Source organism: Falco naumanni, chromosome 12 (genome assembly GCF_017639655.2).
Source record: "Falco naumanni isolate bFalNau1 chromosome 12, bFalNau1.pat, whole genome shotgun sequence".
Taxonomy (NCBI): Eukaryota; Metazoa; Chordata; class Aves; order Falconiformes; family Falconidae; genus Falco; species Falco naumanni.
Genome location: NC_054065.1, coordinates 28,759,630 through 28,780,851, shown reverse-complemented (window position 1 = coordinate 28,780,851; position 21,222 = coordinate 28,759,630). Strand labels below are relative to the sequence as shown.

The window sequence follows — 21,222 nt, the reverse complement described above, 5'->3', positions numbered from 1 at the left end:
GTTCTTGAATGCTTTGTTTGTGCCATCGATCCAGCAGGGGAGGTGGGAGGACTCCTGCTCCTTTCCCAGGCTTCCTCAGAGCTACCCCACTCACAGGAGCAGATGCTTTGGGTCAGTCTGGTGGCAAGACACCCACCCACAGAGAGACAGAACAAAGGAGTGAGATCCTACTGCATAACGAGATATAAATAAATGAAATATGCTAGATGAAAAAAGGCATGTGAAGGAAACAACAGTGCCAGGCAGCGGATGGGTTACTGCAAGGCAGCAGCATCTGTTCCCTTGGATGACTGACAGCATCGCTGTATGTGTTAAGACACAAGATCCTCCCTTCCTAGCTAGCCATACTCCCCAGAGGTGTGAGCTATTAAAGCCAGGTTCTGATCTGTCTCCCTGATATCGAGTGCCTCCCCCTTCCTTCACGGATACAGTCCGTTGCTCTGATCTGCGGCATTGCTACAGCTTCAAAGGGAGAACAGCCCAGCCTGATCCAGCTCTGCTTGACATGGGGGATAAGGGACGGGCTGCTACCTCTTTCATGTGCCCTCTCAAGTTTGCATGCAGGAGATTTCTTAACGCCTACCTTGCCCCATGATTATGGCCACAGGTGACTGAATTTAGGTCAGCTTTTAACCTCTTTTTCCCATGCAGGAAAAATAAGTGTCGAAGAGCCTGGCAGCCCTCAGCCCTCCAGCAATACAGGAAAGGACAAGCAGCCGTGTTACCTTGCCACCTGCTCGCAGCATGCCAATGGAGCTACTGTTTCAGGCACTCTGCAAATTCCAGGAGGCACTGATGCCTCAGATCATAGCTTTGAAATGCTGTCATCAGACAAGGGACTTTGCTTTATTAATGGGGAAATGAGATCGGGAAGGAGTAGGAGGGTGCATGCAGTGCTTTCTTATCTGCTGGTCACACCAAAGCCAAAACCTGAGTGGTTTAGGGTATTTACCTATATAAAAATCAAAGTAGCATGGAAGGTAGGGAGTCCCAAGCACAAACAATTGCTCACTTCCCATCATTTATGGTTGTTGGATGCCTTACTCACCTGAGACCACAACCTGTGAACGTAAGTGAGGAAACTGTGCAGAGCATTCAAAGCGAAGTCCAAAATGACCTTGTATCCATCAAGCATGATTCAGGAAGAGAAGCCAACACAGCAAGGCACAGGAGGAAGAAAACTGACTCACCAAAGTTCTCCCCACCCCAGATGTCCATGGCACTGTCATACTTCCCCAGGTGGTTGAACCAGGCTTTGTCGATCACAAACAGCCCCCCAGCAATGATGGGAGTCCTGCGGAATGGGTGAGGGAAGAGAGGACACACTCTCAAACACTGCTGCAGCACCTGGATGCACAAAAGCAGCTCTTCCCTTTCCCATCACCAGGACATCACCTACACATCTCCTTCTCACCAAACAAGGACAACACACCTCAAAAAGCATCTGAGCCTTCCTTTCAGCTGTCTTGGTATTTTCTGTCAATCATAAATTGCCTGGCACTTAACAACTGGCTAATGCACCCATCAGCACAACTCCTACAAGCCCAAAGTTCACAGCCCTGATTGTAGGCTTCAGCATCAAAAATGCACTTAGCGCTCAGGGGGGGTGGGGGTGTTATTCACTCAGACGGGCTTTTTGCCTGGAGCCAGCCTATTAAGTGCACCATTCCACTGTGGAAGGGAAGGCAGAGCCAATTCAGAAGGGGCTTTTAAAAGCCATCACTAACTGTGTGATCTTTATTTCAAAACAGAGTTATTTTTCATTCTTTGTATTAGCTAAGAAAATGGCACAGAGAAGGTCCATGGAGGAGGGGAGAGCAGACCCAGGAGATGTCTCCTCGAGCTATTTTGCTGGCACAAGTCCCATCTCCAGTTGCAGTGTGGATAACTTGGCGTAGGCTTGGGAGAAGCCGGGATGACTGCTGTGCCCAGGCTAACCTCCACAGTGCCCTACGTGGCAGGATGACCAGGAACACAAGGCGAGCCTTTGGGAAGCCAGTGAGCTCGTTAACAGAAACCTCATCAGGAGCAGCAGTGCTTTGCTCCCTGCAAGCCCCAGCTCTTGGTCTCCTCCGTGCCGCACACCCTCGCGCTGGGGATGCAGGCACCCACGCCAGGCTTGCTGCCAGGAGAGATTTTCAGCAGAATGAAGGACTCCCTCCATCCCACGGCAGGAGGACAGATGGCATCTCTCCCGTTGAGTTTTGCTCGCTCTCATGCACATCCTGAATTTCTGAGGAGCCTTCAGTAAGGTCCAGAAAAGCAGCACTGACCTGGAAAGGCTGGTCTAGACACCGTGATTTTATCAAGCGGGCTGAGGACACAGCCCTATTCTAAAGTGAGAGTTGAGAGAAGCAGGAACCTAGAGCACTGGGCTTTTTCCCTAACCATATTCAGCCTCCTTAGCACCACCAAAACACAAATAACCATAAATACACCCCTTTTACCTTTGCAGCACCTTCAAGCTTCAGTGTTGGGAGATGAAGCTGTACTGCCAAACCCAAGCTAGCCAGGAGCTCGCTATAGATATTCAAAGTTCAGAGCTGTCCTGGAAGGAGTGTCACACTGCTACAGTGCATGGTGACACACAAGAGGTCACATGAGATACCTGTCCTGCCCCACGTTCCTCAGGTGCCTCCCTTCCCCTCATGACTTACTTAATGGGTTCGGTGGGATCGAGTCGTTTGGCTTTCTGCTCTGGGGAAAGCTGCTCCCATTTGAAATGCAGACTCCAGTCAAAACCTAAAACCGAAGTAGAGAAGTACCATGGGGAAATCAGAAATGGGCATGGATTAGGAGGCAATGCAGGCTACAGAAGCCATGTTTGATCGAGTATTTTCCCCACTTTCAAAAGACTTAAGCCATGGATATGCAGCTCTTGGGAGAAGAGTCCAATGCCTAACGTATTTTACCACTGCATATGAACAAGAAACAACATGCTGCATTACAATTGCAAAACCAAGCACTCCAAAGGCAGGAAAAGTCAGAATTAAAGCTGCTGCTGAAACCTCGCTTTGTCCCCTTGTGCCCACAGACACATGCTCTGATGGATATTGTATGCTACAAATAGCATAGGCATACTAATAAGCGCTACAGTCGCATTCTCCATTTGTTGCCTAGACATCCCCCATCTCCCCTTGACAGCAGCCTGGCTTTCAGTGCTGCCAAGGGTGGCTTCAACGTGACCCTTCTTTCCTGCCTGACTGCCTTATCCACTGTAGCAAACACCATTCCTCACACCATGCTTACCTGTCCTTAAAATAGCCTGAAAACAGCCAGCGGGGAGCACTGAACAGTGCTAATGTGCTTTTTGCAAGACAGCAGGAGCCAGTGGGGTGGTGCAGAGCCGCCAGCATCTCAGGCCAGTACCTATTCACACTGCAGGATGGATGCCCATGGGACATGCTCACAGCTTGGACTTACCTCCTCTGAGGTCCGAGGAAGCCGCCACATAGGCAAAAGTGTCCAAGTTGATGATGTCAATAACGGGGCTGACTACTCGGGTGGGATCCTGGAAAGCAGAAGCGAAACGAGCCATGACTTCAGATCACACCACTCAAACTGGTCAAGGGATGCTCTAAACTCCTGGAGACGGTAGGTGGCTGGAAACGTTGGTGTCATTCAGGTTTGTCAGGGATAAGTGCCCATCACAGCCTCCCCAGCCATCGCACCTCTTCGACAAAGGAATTAACGGCAGCAGCACCAAGCAGCAGAGGTATTGCTGGGAACCAGCGAGAAAGACTGGGAAGGCAGGCACTGTGTCTCTTGGGAAAGGGGACTGTGGGCTGCTGGGCCATTGAGCTAGCATCTCTTGCTGGCTTTGGCTTCACCCCCCGTCCCTCCCTTGGCAGTCTCTCCCTACACAGGCTGTGCCTGTACTCGGCACCCAACACAGCTGGATGTAAAGCCCAGTCTGCTTTCTGAAAACTCACTAATGTATTTCCCCTTCACCTCCCTTAAGTACTTTTTACTGGATTTCAGAACTCAGGCGACAAACAGGCAGTTGAAACGGCAGAGGAAAAACACAGAGAGTCAAGAAGCTGAATTTTTTTAAATGTATAAACTATGGGGATACAGTTAAGAGTGTTGCCAAATGTGTGAAAGGGTTAAAAAAAAAGAAGACCTGAATTATTTTAAATAGTTGGTGGTGATTTCATTAACAACTTGTTATGAGCAAAGAGATTATACAAACAGTTATGAACAAAAATATCTACAGGAGGAAGAGACTCTGACAGCTTTGACTGGTCTCTTATCTCCCTTTTTCTTTTCAAAAATCCCAAACTCCAATTATAGCTCAAACCTCAAGCTTTTACCCTTGCCAGATCAAATTGTTTTTCACAGCCATGCAGAAGGGAGTATCGGAGCACACTCTGGCTTGCTCTCTCACTAGGAAAAGACTTTGCTTTAGAAATTCAACCTAACAAAGATGTATTCAAATGCAGCTGTAGAAAGAAGCAGCCAAAGGCCATGAGCTGGGAGCTGGACTAGAGCTCAGGTTTTCCAAATGAGCACGACAAATACTTGCTGTTTCCATAAGAGCATCAAGTCAGGAGTCTTAACTTGCCTCTCTGCAAGTCAAACATCCCACTGCAAGGGCAAGGTCTGCTGCACCTAGGTACCACGTGGGGAAACACAGTCATGTCCCAGCGCAATGAGCCTTCAAACCCATCGCAGCTACTGCACCGTGCCCCACAGGCTGCCCCAGCTCAGCACACCCCAGCATCCTTTAGCTGCCTGAGGGTAGGGGAAAGGTTGTAAGGCTGAACGCTGCAGGGAAAGCATCTGCATCTAGTCATTTAAAACTTGCCCCTCAAGCATCTTACTGGTGAGCACCTCTAACTAGCTGAGACTCATCCCCAATTTCAATTCCACTCCTACTCACTGCACCACTCAACTTTGTGCAAGAAAATGTCCTTTATATCTTGGCTGAGTGCATTACTGCAAAACGCTAGCCTTCAACAGTGCAACCTTCTCCCTGCTTCACCTTCCCTTCCATGTCCTGGGAACATTTATATTTACTCAGCTTTCATGAAGGTCTCTCTGACCCTCAAAAGAAAAGCACAGCATGCTCAAGAGCACAGCGCTGTTGCTATGATTTATTTTGGGTTGAGCACCAGATCTTATTATAGGCAGCTTCACCTTTCTGGTTTTTTGATACCCTCCCATGCCAGGGTATGTTAATATTAACAACACCCAAACCTTCAATCCTCTTTCACATGAAATTCTCAAAAAACTGAGAACGCATTACACTTCTCAAACCAAACTATGGAACTAAATCAGCAGGAAAAAGAGACAATGAATACATTTCAGCCTTGGAAAATGACCTTGACTCCAGCTTGTCTCCCAACCCCTAAATCATGACCTTGTAATGGTGAACAAAATGGACCACAGTTGCTCCTTCAGTCCCACAGCAGCACTAGGCAAGGCAAGCGGGTCAGGCTGCCCCTCACCTGCCTCCCCTTGCCCCAGGAGAGCACCAAACTGGGGGGGTGCTTCAGCTCGAAGTGGGGGTGCACCATGCACCAGTTCATCCCAGTGCCGTTTGCAAATCCAGTTTGGGGGGGATCTCGTTGAGTCATACTGTAAAAACGCCTTGGGCTGGATAATTACATTTTTAGAAAAGTTATTCAGTCAAAATGCACCGTTAATGGCTTTAGAGATATTTGTTCTGTAAGTAAAAACAAGAGGCCGTGCCCACGCAGTCACAGTCATATGCTTGCAAACGCGCTGCTGCAAAACACCCACTGTCACTGCCGCTCCCTGGGACACGCATCCTCCCAGGCACAGGTCTGAAGCCCCCTGAACCCCTCTTTTCCCCCCCAAACCCCATCACTTTCTCTTAAGACTTTCTTGTCCTGCTCGTTTCCAAAGCCATACGCTGGGCACGAGCTGCCCACACCCGACAGCATCAGCCCGGAGGAGATGCCACCGGCTGCTGGGAGAGCTGGATGTGGGGCTTGAGGCGCACCTTCACGCAGGTGCGTGGTGGCACACGTGGGCTCTGATGTTTCCCACTACAGAAAGCTGCAGGAACAGCTGCTCTGGCTGAGAAAATAAGAGAAGTGACACGCGGGGTGGCTGGTGGTGGCAAAAGCGCTGGCTGTGCTGCGAGGCACTCACCACTCCTTTGCTGGAAACTTAAATGAGATGAGCCCAGAGCAGACTGTTCCTGTAAGTGGTAAGAACATGCTCTTTCCACGCACCTCATCTCCACCGCAGGGACGTCACCTCTTTAGCACAGCCTGAAGGTGGCAGCAGGAACATTCCATACACTTCACTGATCAGTATTTTAACTCTGATGGAAAAGGATGGCACCGTGGGTCTAAGAAGGAAACCGAGGACTCGCTGCCCTTATCCTGCAGCTTTTGCAAGGAGTTAAAAGACAAGCAAGCAGGACTCCACTTTCTTTGCAAGTCCCTTAGCACTCTTCCTTGCAATCCTCCCTTGCTGGCTGGGCTGCAAGGCACTGGGCAGGGTAAGAGCAGCATGAGCAGCAGTGCAAGCTCACAGACTGCCTTGCTTCCAGCTGGAGAAAGATGTAACCCAGAAGAGCAAATAAAAAGGTTCGCAGAGGTGATGTGTGTGTTTGATGCCATATGCAGGCTACGATGCAGTGAAACTCCTACGGTGATGCCACACGTGGCATCCACGTTCACCTGCCCCACGAGCTCCAAACGTGGGGCACAGTCCTGGAGCCGTGTGTGAAAGCAGCTCTGCCAGCCCCCTTCCTGCCGCCACGGCTGCCCTTCTCCTGCCAAAACACATCAAAAGCTCTGCCTGGGAAAGAGGCGATTGCTTTGGATATTCCTCACCAAAATACGGCAGGGCTTTGGCAGAGAACAAGGCATGCCTGCCTTAAAAAAAGCACAGAGAGACAACCGATGCAGTGATGTTTAGCGGTGAATCCCACCCTGGGGCAGGCCAGCTATGAGGCTCCAGTGGGGTATCGCAGCATGTATTCTTGTAATTCCACCGGAGCTGCGATTGATAATATGAAAAGCGACCATTTGCTGTCTGTTACCATCTATCAGCAGCCTGCACGCTGCGGTTGGGACCTCTCCCGTGCTGGCTGCACCCATGAGTGCCAGCAGCACCGACTGCCCTCGCCCACTGTGGAGGGACCTGACCTGGTGCTCTGCCCCCTTCCCCCTGTCCCATCACTGCTGCACACAGGTGATGCGCAGCCCAGCCAGCACTGCTATCAGGTGTGGAGGTGTGAAAAGCAGGGCACCTTGGATGAGGAGCACCCTGAACACCAGAGGAACAGGTTTTTCCACAACCCACCACCCTGGCTACCCCCTTGCTCCTCAGCTGCCCTTATTTCAACACAATCCAGTAATTTTAAAATTCCCGAGTAATAAATGCTAGCAATCAGGAGCCAGAGGTGTAGTAAGGGTGGAGGAACAAGGCACAGCAAATGGAAAGGACCATGGGTCCACACTGGAGCTGGAGGCTTCATCCCCTGCATGGTGCCAGCAGGTGACCAGCCCAGAGCTCCCTCTGGCCCGGGTGACAAGGTGCGGGAGGCTCCGTGCGCACGGCTGGGGAGAGAGTCGCCGCCGGCGAAAGCGAATGTCATTGTCTGCTCTGAAATCAGCAGAATTTAAATCCTATTAAATCAATTTATTAGCGCTTAATTTGCATGAAATTAAATTCGGCCCCTATTCAAGAAGCCGTCACTCCCTTAAATCATCAGCACTGAACATTTTACATGAGCCTAATTAAAAACTCTGCTGGAGCACTGCCCACGTGTTCCTCCTTCACCGCTCAACCTGTGCTTGCTGGTGAGAGCCCCGCTGCCCTGGCAGGCACCTTGTCCCACCCACCCACCCACAAGCTCTCCCAGTCATGGTGACAACTCCATCTGGCTGCTGGGTGGAGGAAGACCAGCAAAGGTCCACTTTGCCTCCACCTTGCACCCCAAAAGCTCATTGCTTCCCCACTGGGATGCCTGCATGCAGCTGGTTACGGTTGGGTGGTCATGCCCACCAGAGGGATGAGGAGGTGGACATCACGGTGCATCCCCTGAGGGTGGCCCTGATCTCTCAGGAGCACTCACCTCTTTGATCCGCTGCAGCAGAGGGAGCAGCCAGTCCTTATTCACCTCACAGTGACTGTCGAGGAAGGTCAGGACTCCTGCTTGTGCCACATCTGCCCCTCGGATTCGGGACCGGATCAGACCTGTTCAGGGACACACCACATCAGCTGCTGCCCAGATGGCTGGGCAACGTCCCCAGGCTCCTCCAGTGTGGTCTCCTGCACTCATGCATCTCCTGGGCTTTGACCCATCTAAATCCCACTCAGATAAAACGTAGCTCAGGTTCATTGCCCCCTTTCTGGCGCTGCAAGGCATGCCAACCGTGTCCCAAGGTCACTAAAGCAAATAAATGGCTCCACCAAGATTAATGACTTACGGCATTTATGCCAATCCTTAATTTGCTCAATTTTTTCTGCTGTCACCTTCTGGGGCAAAACACTTCAAAATACTTTCATAATCCCCTGCAGGCAATAGATCTAACACAGCTGTAAGTCAGTGGGGAATGGGCCAGAGGAGCTGAGGGTGGGATCACCTCATGGCAGAATTGGGCTTTTTTCAGGCTGCTGAGCTTTCCCTGCTGTGCCCCTTTCCTTGTCCCAGTGACCCCCCAGGTCTCCCTCCCACCCTGGGGGCACTGCTGATCTGCAGCTCAATGGGGACTCGTTGCCAGCAAGGAAAAAGGGTCAGCTCTCGAGGTGCTAAGAGCCCCCTTGGCTCATCAGGGCCCTGACCGTGAACTTAGAGCCCTTTGGAGCTGGATTGCTGCGTGCGTTTGTGGGAGAGAGAAACGAACAAAGAGGGAGGGCATGGAAAACGGCTGCACGCGTGGATTTCACACAAGACTCTTTGGCAATATCACTGCTCTTAAAGATGCTCTGTTCCTATTTATACAGGAGTCAACTGGCTTTCCAACACGCCTCCTGCCTGAACCACAGCACGAGAAAGGAGATGGTCCGCTGGCAAACAAGAGGGCACGCAGGCTGCTCAAGGGGAGCAGAGCTTCTTGATGAAGGAGAAATGGTGACAACGTGGGGGGAGGCAGGGGCAGATAAAGAGACAAAAAAGGGTTTCAGGGAGCAGCCGCACATCAGGTCCGTGCAGGAGGAGGCTGCTGACTTTTGTATTAAAATTCCCTATAGGAAATGAGTCAAGGAACAGCCTCGGAGCAGAAGAGAGCCAGCAGAAAAAAGCCTGGAGCAATCCAGTGTTTGCCAGCATCACCTCCTGCAACACAGGTTGTCCCTGTATCACTCTCCACAACTTCTAACATCTTGCGGGTGGGCATGGTCTGCTGTACCCACCCCAGCCCCCCCTGCCAAGTCCCAGCACATCCTGAAGGATACAGCTTCAGTGATGTATTAAGTGAGGTAAGACCTCTAGGCTGGGTTCCCAAATCCTGACGGCTTTGTAGAGCACCAACACCTGCAGGTTCATCCAGTGCTGGTGGTGAACACCGACGTACCCTCACAGCACAGGAGAAAAAGCTGTGAAGGAGGTGCAGGTCTATGGAGACCTTCTCTAGCCTCCTGCCAAGGCAGGTGTGTCTCTTACACTCATGGTGGGGTGATGCCACCCTGACACCAGAACTGCATAAAGAATCCACAGACAAACCCTCTTTGCTCCTCGCTCTCCCCAGTGTGACACACACCTGGAGTCACACCTTTGATCTTCAGCATGAAGAACCTTTTTTTTTCTGTTTTCCTAGCAAAGTAGGACTTAACACCCATTCAGACTACGGGGAGCTGGAAAATGTCTCAAAAGGCTGCCAGCAGCAGCCCAGCAGGACAAGCATTCATCCTCCATACAGCCCTTCTTAATCTTGCAAATATAATTAATTATTAAAAGCAAACAAACAAACAAACAAACAAAAAAAAACCAAACCACCCCACAGAAGCAGCAGGAGTAGCTCTCCTCTTTTTCATTAGAGCAAACATCTTCAAAAATAAGACCCGGGGCTTTGTTTTGCCTGTTCTAATTTTCTGGCTAATAAGCTACAGCTGAGCATCATTGGCTATCTTAATAGTCCCATCTTTTTCAGCGAAGGAGGGGGGAATCCATTCCAAATCCCAGCCCTTGATCACATCTCCTTTTATCAGGGCCCCCCGTCCCCAGGAGATGCTGACCTTCCTCGTCACCTGCTCCGTGCAGGTTCCCCCCGCCAGCTCCATCACTCTCACACCTCCTGCAGCTCTTACCTTCTCGCCGTCCGTTCCGCAAGCACTTCACCTTGGGGAGCTTGCCCAGCAAGCGGCAGTCATCGGCTTGGGAAACACAAAAGGAGGACATGTCACCCTCAGCCCCCACGGCGGCTCTGGCAACAGAAATGGTCCTAGAGGAGACTGGGAGCAGGGAGAGGACCCTGTCCTGGGCTGGTTGATGGCTTGTTAGGGCGACGGCACTGCTGGGGCACAACAGTCTTACCCCTCAGTTCATGCAGCATAAATCAGGACTGGCAGAGCAGCAGTTTTCCTAAAACTAGCGTAAACCCAGCAGATTTACACCAAGAACAGCCAAATTATGCTGTAAAGTCAGTGCAGAAGAGCTATGGTTTGGGGTCAGAATCTGACTTTCTGCACGTTAATGCAAACGACTGTTTTTGGTAGCTGCAAAGCAATACCTCAGCTGTTCGATGCCATCTGCCTGGCAGGGCAGCAGCTTCCTGAGGGTGGCCTGCGAGCCCTCAGCAAGGAGAAAGGGATGGTCAGAGAGAGCCCCGTGGGGCAGCTGGGGGCTCCTCACACCCCGGGCAGCAGCTCCATGGGGCAGAGAGGCCTGACAGCCACCTGGGCCCGGGCTGGGGAGCTCCTGCAATCCCACACCCAGTTGCTGCCATTGCTCTTGCCCTGGTGCTGCCCGCAGCCCCAGCATCCCTCCTCACCGGATTTCTCCCAGCAAGGTAGAGGATGCCACAGCTGGGTCTGCAGGCAGGGGCACCCGTCAGAGCCCCCTCTACCTCCACACACCCACACCGTGACCACCGCATCCCCTTCGTGCCCCTCGCCTCTCTGCCTCCATTTCCTCGACACCATAAACACAGAGTGTGCCCCGTCCCCTCCACCCACACGCACCTCCCAGCGCTTTCATCCGCTCTACCAAGCTCTGCTGACAAGAGACGTCACCGTGCCCCTACCCCTAAACAACGGGGGTACAGAGCTGCACCGCTCCGTGCGCACCGGGGGAGCAGAAGCGGCAGGGGCTGGCTACAGACCTGCGATGGAAATTTGCTGGGAATAGCAGGAACCCGCATGCAGAACAGCTGCATCCCAGCGAGGAACAGGTCAGCAGGCAGAGAGGCGAGAGAGAGACACAACTGGGCATGAGATGAAAGCACCAATTGCTTGGGGTGGGTTGCAGGGAAAAAACTGACCATGTGTGTATAGTCTATTATGCAAATACATGTATTTTATGCAAATGCATGCAGAATAGATGCCAGCAGGCTCAGGCTATCACAGGAAAGAAGATGTAAGACAGCTGAGAAGCACTGATTTTGAGTAGCCATGGGGTTGCTCTAAGTTATGCAGGAAACAGGCTCCCCCCTGGTGCCCTGGGGTGAGTTTAAGCCCAGCCCTGCTCCTCCTCCCCAGGCCATGCCACTGGGCACGCTACAACAGGGAGGCTGCATTCCTACAAACCTTTCTCCTTGCAGGAAGGCAAGCACTCTGTCCGTTCAGCCAAATACCTGGCGTTTACTTCCTCCACCCTTCAAAAAGCCTGCTCTGCGGTACGCCAGGGCAGCTCGAGTCCCTGCAACTGTTCCTCGCCTCCATCGCAGCTGTTCTGTCAGTCCCCAGGCTGGCCTAGCCTGGACCCCGTGTGCTGGAGTCACACCAAAGTTCACTGCAACCCCTTTCCCTGGCTTCAGCAACTTCCCAGGGAGGTGTCAATGCCGAGAAGTGGGTCTCATGTGAAATCTGTACCTAACGCTCTCCGAGGTGATGCCTATTTAAAACATCCAAGAGCAAAGCGTAGATCCATTTTGTTTCTTAAACCTCTCTGGCTTTGTTTTCATTTTTCTTAGTAAATGGCTATGTTTTGCAGCTCCTTGAAATGCAAGTGCCACAGACCACCCAGCCTAGGTGTATTTTATCAACCTTTTTATGCCCGAGACAGATTTTTTGAGCACTTACTCTCTGCACCTGGATTTTCCATTCGCCCATCTCACTGGGTAAAGACTTTAGGAACCACTTCCAGGTGGTTCCCTAGTTGCCCCTGGGGCTTTAGCTACCAACTTCTGCTGGAGATCAGACCTATTGATTCACTTGAGTCACACTATTGACTGGGAGAGGACAGCAGGAGGACGTGGGCTGTCTGTGGCGTACAGCCTATTTATGGTGCATCCCAGAAATGGGCAACCTATGTAAGAATTCCTCTTCAATGGGTGAAAAGAGGATGGAAAAAAAAAAAAAAATCAAGAGGTGCCGGCCACCTACGTAAACATATGCAGAACATATGCATACACCAGGAGGGTCAGACTGGCATCATCCTGTGAAATTCTGGTGGTGTCAGCCCAGAATCGCTCCTGGCCACAGCTGAAAACCAGATCAAACACACCATGGCTGTGGCAGGATGCAACCGGGTAAGGACCAGGTTCAGGTTTACTGGGCATAAAAACTGTTTGCTATGAGCTATTCTTGTATTACTTTCATGAGAAGAGGTTTGATCATTTCGAATTCGAATTCTCCCTGTTGCGACGCAAACCTGGCACAGGGTGATTTGCTCTTCACACCTATGGAGCTTTAAATTTCCTTCCACCTCAACAAACTCTTCCCGCCCTCTGCGTAAATCCCAGGCTCTCACAGGCTCTTTCAGTTTGGTCCCTCACTTTTAACATAAAAAGGGTCACTTACGATCATCACTGAAGTCATCCACTAGTATGATTTCATGGACGAGATGCACTGGGGTGCGGTTTAGCACGCTAAAGAAAGAAGAAAGAAAATCCATGACAGTGCTTGACCAACTCAACAACCCAGAAAATGGGGTGGAAAAGCCTAAGAGTGGATCCCTGCCAAAGCACAGAAGGCCAGGCTTGGATCTCCAGGAAGGATTTACTAGATAAGACCCAGAAACCACCCGCCACGACTCCCCAGTAACCTCCAGTGCCTGGCTATCTGCTCTCTCTAGCATGATCTACGAGCCGAGGACTCAGTATTCCTGGGAAACGGCTGAGATTCACCCTTACCACCCTTACGAGCACAAACAGAGCACCACATAAAGTCAGGAGCCACCGGCTTTTCAGCAACATACACATTGCACCACGTTTCCTAACGCGGCTTACAGCAAAGCTGCCATCACCCTGCCACCTCTCCTGGGGCTAATGATACGGTGCCTGCCAACAGCAGGGCCAACACAGAGAAAATTACCCAGCTCAAACCCATCTTTAGAGAGCTCACAGTCATGGCAGGACAACTCCTGTTTTTATCCACGAGCTGATTGCATTTCAGAGACTGCCGAGAGGATAACGGCAGGGCTGGAGCCTGCCCATTGAATGAAAGAGAGGGACTGGAGGATGTGGTTCACAGCTCCCTCCAGGTGGACAGACACTGAAACGTGGCTGAAAGCTACAATCTTCCCTTAATTATGCCACTAAGGCTTTTTACATTATTACCATCATCATCACCGTCATTATTAAAAAGGCTAGACCCGTTCTTCCTTCTCGCATGGCACAGAGGTCAGCAGAATTACACATGCTTAAAATCCTGCCCCAGCAAAAGGTCAAGGCTGACTACTCGAAGCAGAAACCCCAGGGCATCCCAAAAATCCCCTAAGTCCCTGATAATGCCAGCTGGGTTGTATGGGCTTTCCCAGCATTTAAACTTCTTGGCTTCATCCCGAGCGTGGTTCCTTTTTCACACAGGATTTAAAACCTACCCAGATGTCACACCCCAGTCTGCCTTCTGGTCTGGGTTAGGAAAAACCTTCGAATCTCTCACTGGTGTAAGAGGGCAGAAACCCCACGGGCTAAAAACCTTGAAGCCCCAGATACCTCCAGATCCTTATTGACAGGTTTCCCTGATCTCTCAGGGTCCCAAAGCTCCGGCAAAAAGCCTGGAAGTCTGGCATGCCACATCGCTGCCCCAGACCCCAGTGAAGAGGATCCCCAGGGGACCTGAGTGCTCGGGAGCCATGAGCCAAGCTGGCAGGGACCCAGAGGGGTCTCACGGCATCGCCCCCCGATATCTGAGGACATTCAGCCAAAGGGCTGCATTTCTCCGATGAAAACTCCTTGATGATAAAGTGCAAGTTCAGCCCACCCAGGAGAGCTTGGAGTATCTACGTTTATTGCCTGTGCCAGGTGCTGGAATTACAGCCCTCCAGAGAGAAAGAGGTGAGCCAGATTTTTTTGGAAGGAGAACAGGACATCCCAAGACAGAAACTTGAAATGGATCCTCCCGCCATGGTTTTGGTTTTGTTTTTTTGTTTTGTTTTTTTTGTCCCCCCGAAGAAATCCTGAAAAAAAGGGGTTTTTATCTCAGGCCGGAATGGGTAAGGCTGACACTTCCCTTGTGGAGCTCCTCAAAAATCACTTCCAAGAATTACTTTCCCTGGAAACACAATCCCTGCCTCCTCCAGTTTCAGGATCTTGGCAAAAGCCGTGATTTTTTCCCCCACTTGAGATGCCTTCCATGATGTTAAGGTTGGGGTGGGGAGAAAGAGAAACAACAAAGCAACAGCCACGGTGGGAGCCCCATCAGCCAGGAGGTGCTGTGGCCACCCCAGCACCACTAAGGCTTGCCCCAGGCAGGGTTAGGCATCGCCTCACCAGCACATCCAGCCCGCACAAAGTATTAGAAAAAGCGGCTGAACACTCCTCCTCCCGCTGGGACACGCAGAACAATTTAGATGTGCTGTTCCCACCTGTCAAGTGTTTTTTAATTATTATTATTAATAGGTTTGTTATTTTTTTAAAAGTCCCCATATGCAAGAGCTGAGTTCAGCAAATTACCGCAGCTAAGCATCAGTACAGAGAGACAGGAGAGCAATATCATGCTCAGTGGAATATTTAACAACCGTTGATTGCCTGGAAACCTAACTTGGTGAAACCTGCAGGAAAGAAGCAGGCTTGTAAAAAAGCCAGCGAAATAAATAAATAACCCACTGAGAACAGGAGAGGGGGGAGGCAGCGACCGACTTGAATATTCAAAGCCTGCCTCCTCCCAGTCTCCCCCATAGATTTGGCTGCCAAAGTGCAATGCAGGGCTTAACGCTACAGGAAAGCGGTCGCACAAGGGCTGATTCTGCTTGTGCTGGTACCAGCAAGAATAACTCAACCAAAACCGCTGCACTGGGCTGTGGAGTCAGACCTGGGCTCTAAGCGCTGCTCAGTGCCTTGGAGCACCTGCGCCCAGGCCACCTCCTATGGAAGAAAATCCAGCACGGACCATTTTCAGGGCGTTGGGCTGGGGAGATGTGCAGCCCAGTCTCTGCGCAGCTGCAGGCTCCCGCTGTTCCCAGGTCAAGCAGTTTGCTGCCAACTCTGTGCCTCAGCTCGGCACCTCGTAAATCAGGGATGATGGGCCCTGAACGCCAACAAGAGCCATCTGCGGGGCACAGAGGGTTGACCAGGGCAAGGGGCAAAAAGTTAGCGTGCTGGCTGACGAGGTACGGACATCTCCAAGGACTGCTCTGGCTCTGTAAACCGCCATCCTTCCATGGGGTTAGCGACAGATACCTCCGTGGGTGATGCAGCATCCTCTGGCACCACAAGCAGCCTCACCCTGCACCATCACAGCCCTCTCCCATCACTCCCCTCATGGGATTCACCCACCGCGTGACACCTTCCCAAATCCCGAGTGAACAAAGCCCTGATGAGGGTGGTTCGAAGGCTGGGTCTACCATGGCTCTAAGGGACCTGATGCCCACTCATTTCTGCAGGCTTTGAGCTCACTATTGCCCGTGCAAACCTGTGCACAGGCACCTGTGAGCCCCAAAATCGCTGCTAAGGGCCACCTGACACAGGCACAGAGACCCACAGCAAAGGCTGCAGCACCGTAACCACAGCCTGCTTCCCGACACAGCAGAGGGCAAGCGCACCGGATTTTCATCAAAGCCAAATTCACATCTCCAACGCATTTTCTACCTGTGCTCCGTTAATCACACGATAACCCGTGCCACTGGAAACACAGGAGATGGCAAACACCCCTCCCGTGGCGTTCCTTGGGGAGGATGGGAAACAGAGGCACTGAATCCAGCATGTTTTCCATGTTACATGGATTTTTTTTTTTCCAGATGGACTATAAAAGCGCTTTTAAAAATTCAAAGCCACTTTTTCTGTTACTTATGCCTTTGCTCAACTTTGATATTTTTTTATACTTTCTTTTCTTTATGTGTGTGCATGGCTTTTTTTTTTTCCTTTTATATGGGTAAAATCAGAAGACAATTAATATTACAGTGCTTTGAAGTCCCTCTTATTTATAGATTTTTTTTCCCCCAAATCAAACATAGGTAGATATACTGCAGCGACGGGCATATTTTAACAAATCAAAACAGCTTTTAAGTTCTGTGGAGCCAGAGATCCCAACACTTTCTCCCTTAAATCACCAAAAGACTTGTTACGAACAAAATGAAAACACATGCCTCCAGTCCAGAAAGTGCTTATGCTTAGTCAACCCATTAAGACCAGATTCGCTGCTGAATTATCTTGAAAAGTTAATGCTAAATTTTCTTTGTTTCAATGGATTTAGCAGACATTAAGCAGACGTACCCATGGAGAATTTTACCTTAAATTTTCATGGTAAGGTCCACCTTCTGTCCTCCTCAATATTTTTTGGGGATCCTTTTCCACCTACCCCGAGGTAAGCACTGCATCCAACAGTTCCATCTCTACAGAAATACCACTGCAAAAGTCACCCTGACATGTAAGAGACGGAAAATATTTGCAAGGAGGAGTCCAGACCTTCTGACCAAAGGTCAGCATGGTTTTGGTCACCACCCAGAATACCAGTTGCTTTAGAGAGGTGACTGTGGACATCCATCCTCAGGAACTCATGAACCCCTTAAACCTTTCCAAGGCAACATACTGAGACTTGTTAAGACAAAAACGCCAACTTTGCTATAATAAAGTATCAAAAGGGCCAAGGGTCATAATTATCGAAATCAGATGGGGAGCACAGCGAGAAAATGCCCGCCAAACTGAACTGCCTCAACAACCCAAAATGGCTAATTAGGTAGGAAGAGAGACATCACACCAAGAATAACCATAATGAGCTTTGATTACGCTGCAGCTTTTGCATTTTATTCTTTCAAATACCCACCAAGCTCTTTGAAATTCAAGAGTTCTCTTATGTTAACATCAAAAGGTAAAAGCGCACGGAGGGCTGTGTAGTTAGTCACTGTGAGAGATGATTAGCAAATTAAGAAAAAAAAAGTCCAGGGTTTAAGCAAAAAGCAGGGGGGGGGGAAAGAAATAAAAAAATAGTCAGCACAAAGTGCTAATTACACAGTTTCTGTGCAACACCTGGCTTGGGTTTGCTTCTTTAATTAGGCTCGTTTCAGTTATGGCATAGACTCTGTACAGTTCTGCTGCTGCCTAAGGAAGGAGGCGCACGGTTTGTCATCTCCCTGTCTCAGACGTGTCTGGATGCAGACAGGGCAGTGGCACGAGGGGAAGGTGTGAGGTGCTGGCTGTCCAGGACATCACTTCTCTTACTCATGAGCACTGGAAAATGAAAGGCATGATACTCTTTCTGCTAATTAATGATCTAAATATTTGATGTGTTGTTCACAGCACTCGCGTCAGGACTTTTGCCAAAGGACGTGTTTTGGTTTGTCAGCGAGAGGTAAATAATTAAGTTTCCTTATTCCTTCTCTGAGCTCCCCAGCTGCAAGTTTGAAGAATAAATAAATAAAGACCACTCAGCAGAGTAAACGGGGCTGTCTCACTCTCTGCCCGGCAGGTCGCCAGCACAACAGCCTCCTGCGCCCCGCTCCTGCCCAGCCTGTGTCAGCGCTGAGCAGCCATCGGGCTCCCCAAACCACCCCGCTGGAGGGTCACAGCACGGTGGTCACTGATGGCCCGGGAGCAGAGCATCACCCCCGGCTGCCTGCCACCCTGCCTCCCCCAGCCCTGCCTCCAGGGCAGGCAGCACTGCTCTCCCCGCTGCTCCCAGGGATGCTGCCAGGGATGGGACACGCACCACGCCTTGCTCCCTGTGGACCTGGACCTCAGCATGGGATGCCACACCACACCGAGCCCTGAAAGCACAACTGGTCCTCCCGCAGTGGCTGCATCTCGGCATGAGCATGCCGATGACTGCAGGGGAGGGACAGCAGAGGAAAAGGGATTACGTTCTCATAAGCAAGCCATGGAGTCGATCTGCCTCACCAGCCGGGCTTACAGGATGGAGAGGCACTATTACCCATCACTGTTGAGAGCGCCAGCCCCCAGCCCAGCCCCAGGTGACAAGGAGTGCATCTTTCCTGATCACGCTGCTCTTTCTCCTCCAGTGACTGTTATGGCCTTGGGGACATCCTTAAGCTCTCCCTCTGGAGGAGCTGGGCACCTAGAGCTGGGCAATGAGCTGGACTCCCTTCCCAAATCCAGGCTAGTACAGGATGGAAAGAGAGGAAAGAATAAACTGTATTTAAATAATAATAATAATTAAAAATAGCCTCTGTAGAGCTTATCCCCCCCTGCCTTGCTCCAGCCTTCCCTCCTTGGGTTTACTCACATAGTCCCATCTCCACACTGTTAAAGACTCTCACCACCTTGAATCACTGAGCCTTGGAGCATGAAATACATGAAACTGAACCGCAGGGGGATAAGAGACTTGCCCAAGGTCATTTGAAAAGTGAGTGGCTGAAACAGCCTAATGGTAGCTTCTTCACTGTCTGCACAGTAAACAAAAAGAAAAAAAATAATAATCTCAAGAGCTACTTTGCTATTCACCATCTCCTCCTTTCTGGCCTCTTTCCCCCCCTTCTATTTCCCTTTCTCATGACACCCATCCCCTGCTACCTGGACACTTGTACATATTCACAAGCATAGTTACGTTTATAAATGCTGATTATATGATTTGCAGGGATTTGGGCATTTGACTAATTTAGCTTTTCTTCCCCCCTGCCTCCCCCTTGCCTTTTCTTCCAGCTGGCAAATGGTCAGTGAAAAGATCATGAAACTTTTTAATTAATTCATTATTCAGGACAGTCCACTAGCTTTTCTCAATAGCTCTGACAACGCAGATTGTTCCTGAATGAACTACCCCAAACAGTGGCAACGTGCCTTGCGTGGGGGTGCTGCAGAGGCCAGGGGTCGGTGCCGCTGCCCCACGGGTCAGAGCACTCACGTCCTCGCCGAGAGCCACACGCAACACACTGAGCCTGCGACACAGCTCAGCCTCGGTGCTCGGGCAGCATCGAAGCCCTCTGGCAGCCAGGAGAAGCATAGGAATAGCAAAATCCCTTCTGCTCATCCTCTGCGTGGTCCCTTCTGCAACAGCTGATGTCCCCCCCGGCTGGAGGGGGCCTTCACCAGCATCTCCCTCTGCCACTCCTCTGTGTTTACACGGGGTCCTGTAAGAAGCGCCCTTTGGGAGGGCACTGCCCTGTCACCCACCACTTTGAACAAGCCAAGCAACGTCCCCTTGCCCTGTTTCTTGCTCCTGCCACAGCAGTTAACTGAGAACAGTCATTCTGCAATGAGGCTGGAAAACCCAACTTACTGGGACTCAGGAAACCAGGTTTGCAACCCAAAATCTTCCACCAGCTGCAGACAAATCACTTCTCTGTCCCTTAGACTGTCCATCTGTCACCTGGGTTTTACCAACCACATAACGTGGAGATGTACTGGGGAGAACACGATAGAAGAGTTGCACATTTAACCCACTGCCGTGCTCAGAGTGCTTGACGCTTGGCCACAGGCTGCTCCAAAAGGCACAAAGCAGCGTCAGGAGGACAGAATTGGTTTTAAATGACCATGGAAAATGACCCATGCTGTTACAGCCACCATGGGATAGAGTTATTTGGAAGATCTAATTAAACTAAGCATTCGCTGAGCAAGGCGGGGAGAAACCAGAGTAGTCAGAAGGCACAGCAAATTAACCTACAGAGGCTGAAGAGGCAGATGAGCTCTCAACCGGGTCCAAAGCCAGGCAGGGAGGTGGCAATCTGTGCACAATCATGGCTGGAGAGGAGCAGAGCAGGAGCCACATCACCAGCACGACTTGCCACCAAGGGCTGGTACTCCTAGGGCTGGCTGGATCACAGCAAGCCTCTGAGTACTGCATCCAGGAGGAAAACGGTAAATGCTGATGCCAGGAGGCCACCTCCAAACCACAGGGACCAGAAAAAGGAGGGTCAGCTCAGGAAAGCTCAGGGTCTCGGCCCAGGGTGAGGCAGGGGAGATGGGGACACAAGGCTGTCATTTCTGTCCCTCGCTGCCTGGGGCTCACCTCTGCAGTGCAGCTCAGCAGGATGCTCCATGGGGCTCTGGCAACATTTGGAGATCAGCCTACAGGAAAGAGGGCTCAGAAGGGGCTCCAGAGCTGGGGAAACCTCCCCACAAACAAAAGACAAGCCCTGGAATTGCCAGGGCACGTGAGCAAGAGGAGCAGTGCATGGGGGGCAAGGCTGTGGTGGAAACCACATGCAACTGCATAAGGAAAGCAGCAAAGCCAACTAATCAAGTCAAACAAAGAAAACAAGAGGAACAAGGAAGAAAGTCTTTTTTACAGCTGGAAATCAGAAACTTCAGAGTCCAATATCCTAGAGGAAGAAGGAAAAATTCAAACTACCTACTAACCTTACCATCATTGCAATGAAGAGTTCTCACGAAGCCAGATATGGGGGATCCAGGCATAAGAGCCGTATCATGGGTTTAACATCTCTCATGTGACAACATCACTCATGATCACACTGGCCAGGACAGTCAAATGCTGAATTATGGGGAGAAATGAGATTAAAGTCCATCCCTGCACTCTAAATGTTATAAGCATCCACTTGGCTTTGCCTCGCCATCTCTGTTACAATAGGTTCTGGAGAATGCTAAACCCATGCAAGGCACTGTAAAGATAAAAGAGAAGGTCCAGGACCAAGGAAGTGGTACACAGCACCAAGTGTCAGTGCTACGCACACCCAAAAAACACACACCCTAGAGAGAGAGCAAGTGATGATAAAAAGTATTGTGAAGTGAAGGAGATGCGATTGGACATGAAACTATAAAGCAAATTCAATTTCAGGACAGTCAAACC

General features: G+C 50.6%; 1 protein-coding gene across 1 annotated transcript in view; it reads right to left on the bottom strand.

Moving 5' to 3' along the window:
• GALNT14 (polypeptide N-acetylgalactosaminyltransferase 14) overlaps positions 1-21,222 on the bottom strand; it is a 99,530-nt gene that overhangs the window by 18,306 nt on the left and 60,002 nt on the right. Inside the window, exons 4-9 of the mRNA XM_040612316.1 lie at positions 12,886-12,953; positions 10,234-10,299; positions 8,060-8,181; positions 3,424-3,511; positions 2,658-2,742; positions 1,191-1,294 (exon numbers count right to left, since the gene is read on the bottom strand). Of these exons, the coding sequence (XP_040468250.1) occupies positions 1,191-1,294; positions 2,658-2,742; positions 3,424-3,511; positions 8,060-8,181; positions 10,234-10,299; positions 12,886-12,953 (533 nt within the window). The remainder of the gene's footprint in view (positions 1-1,190; positions 1,295-2,657; positions 2,743-3,423; positions 3,512-8,059; positions 8,182-10,233; positions 10,300-12,885; positions 12,954-21,222) is intronic.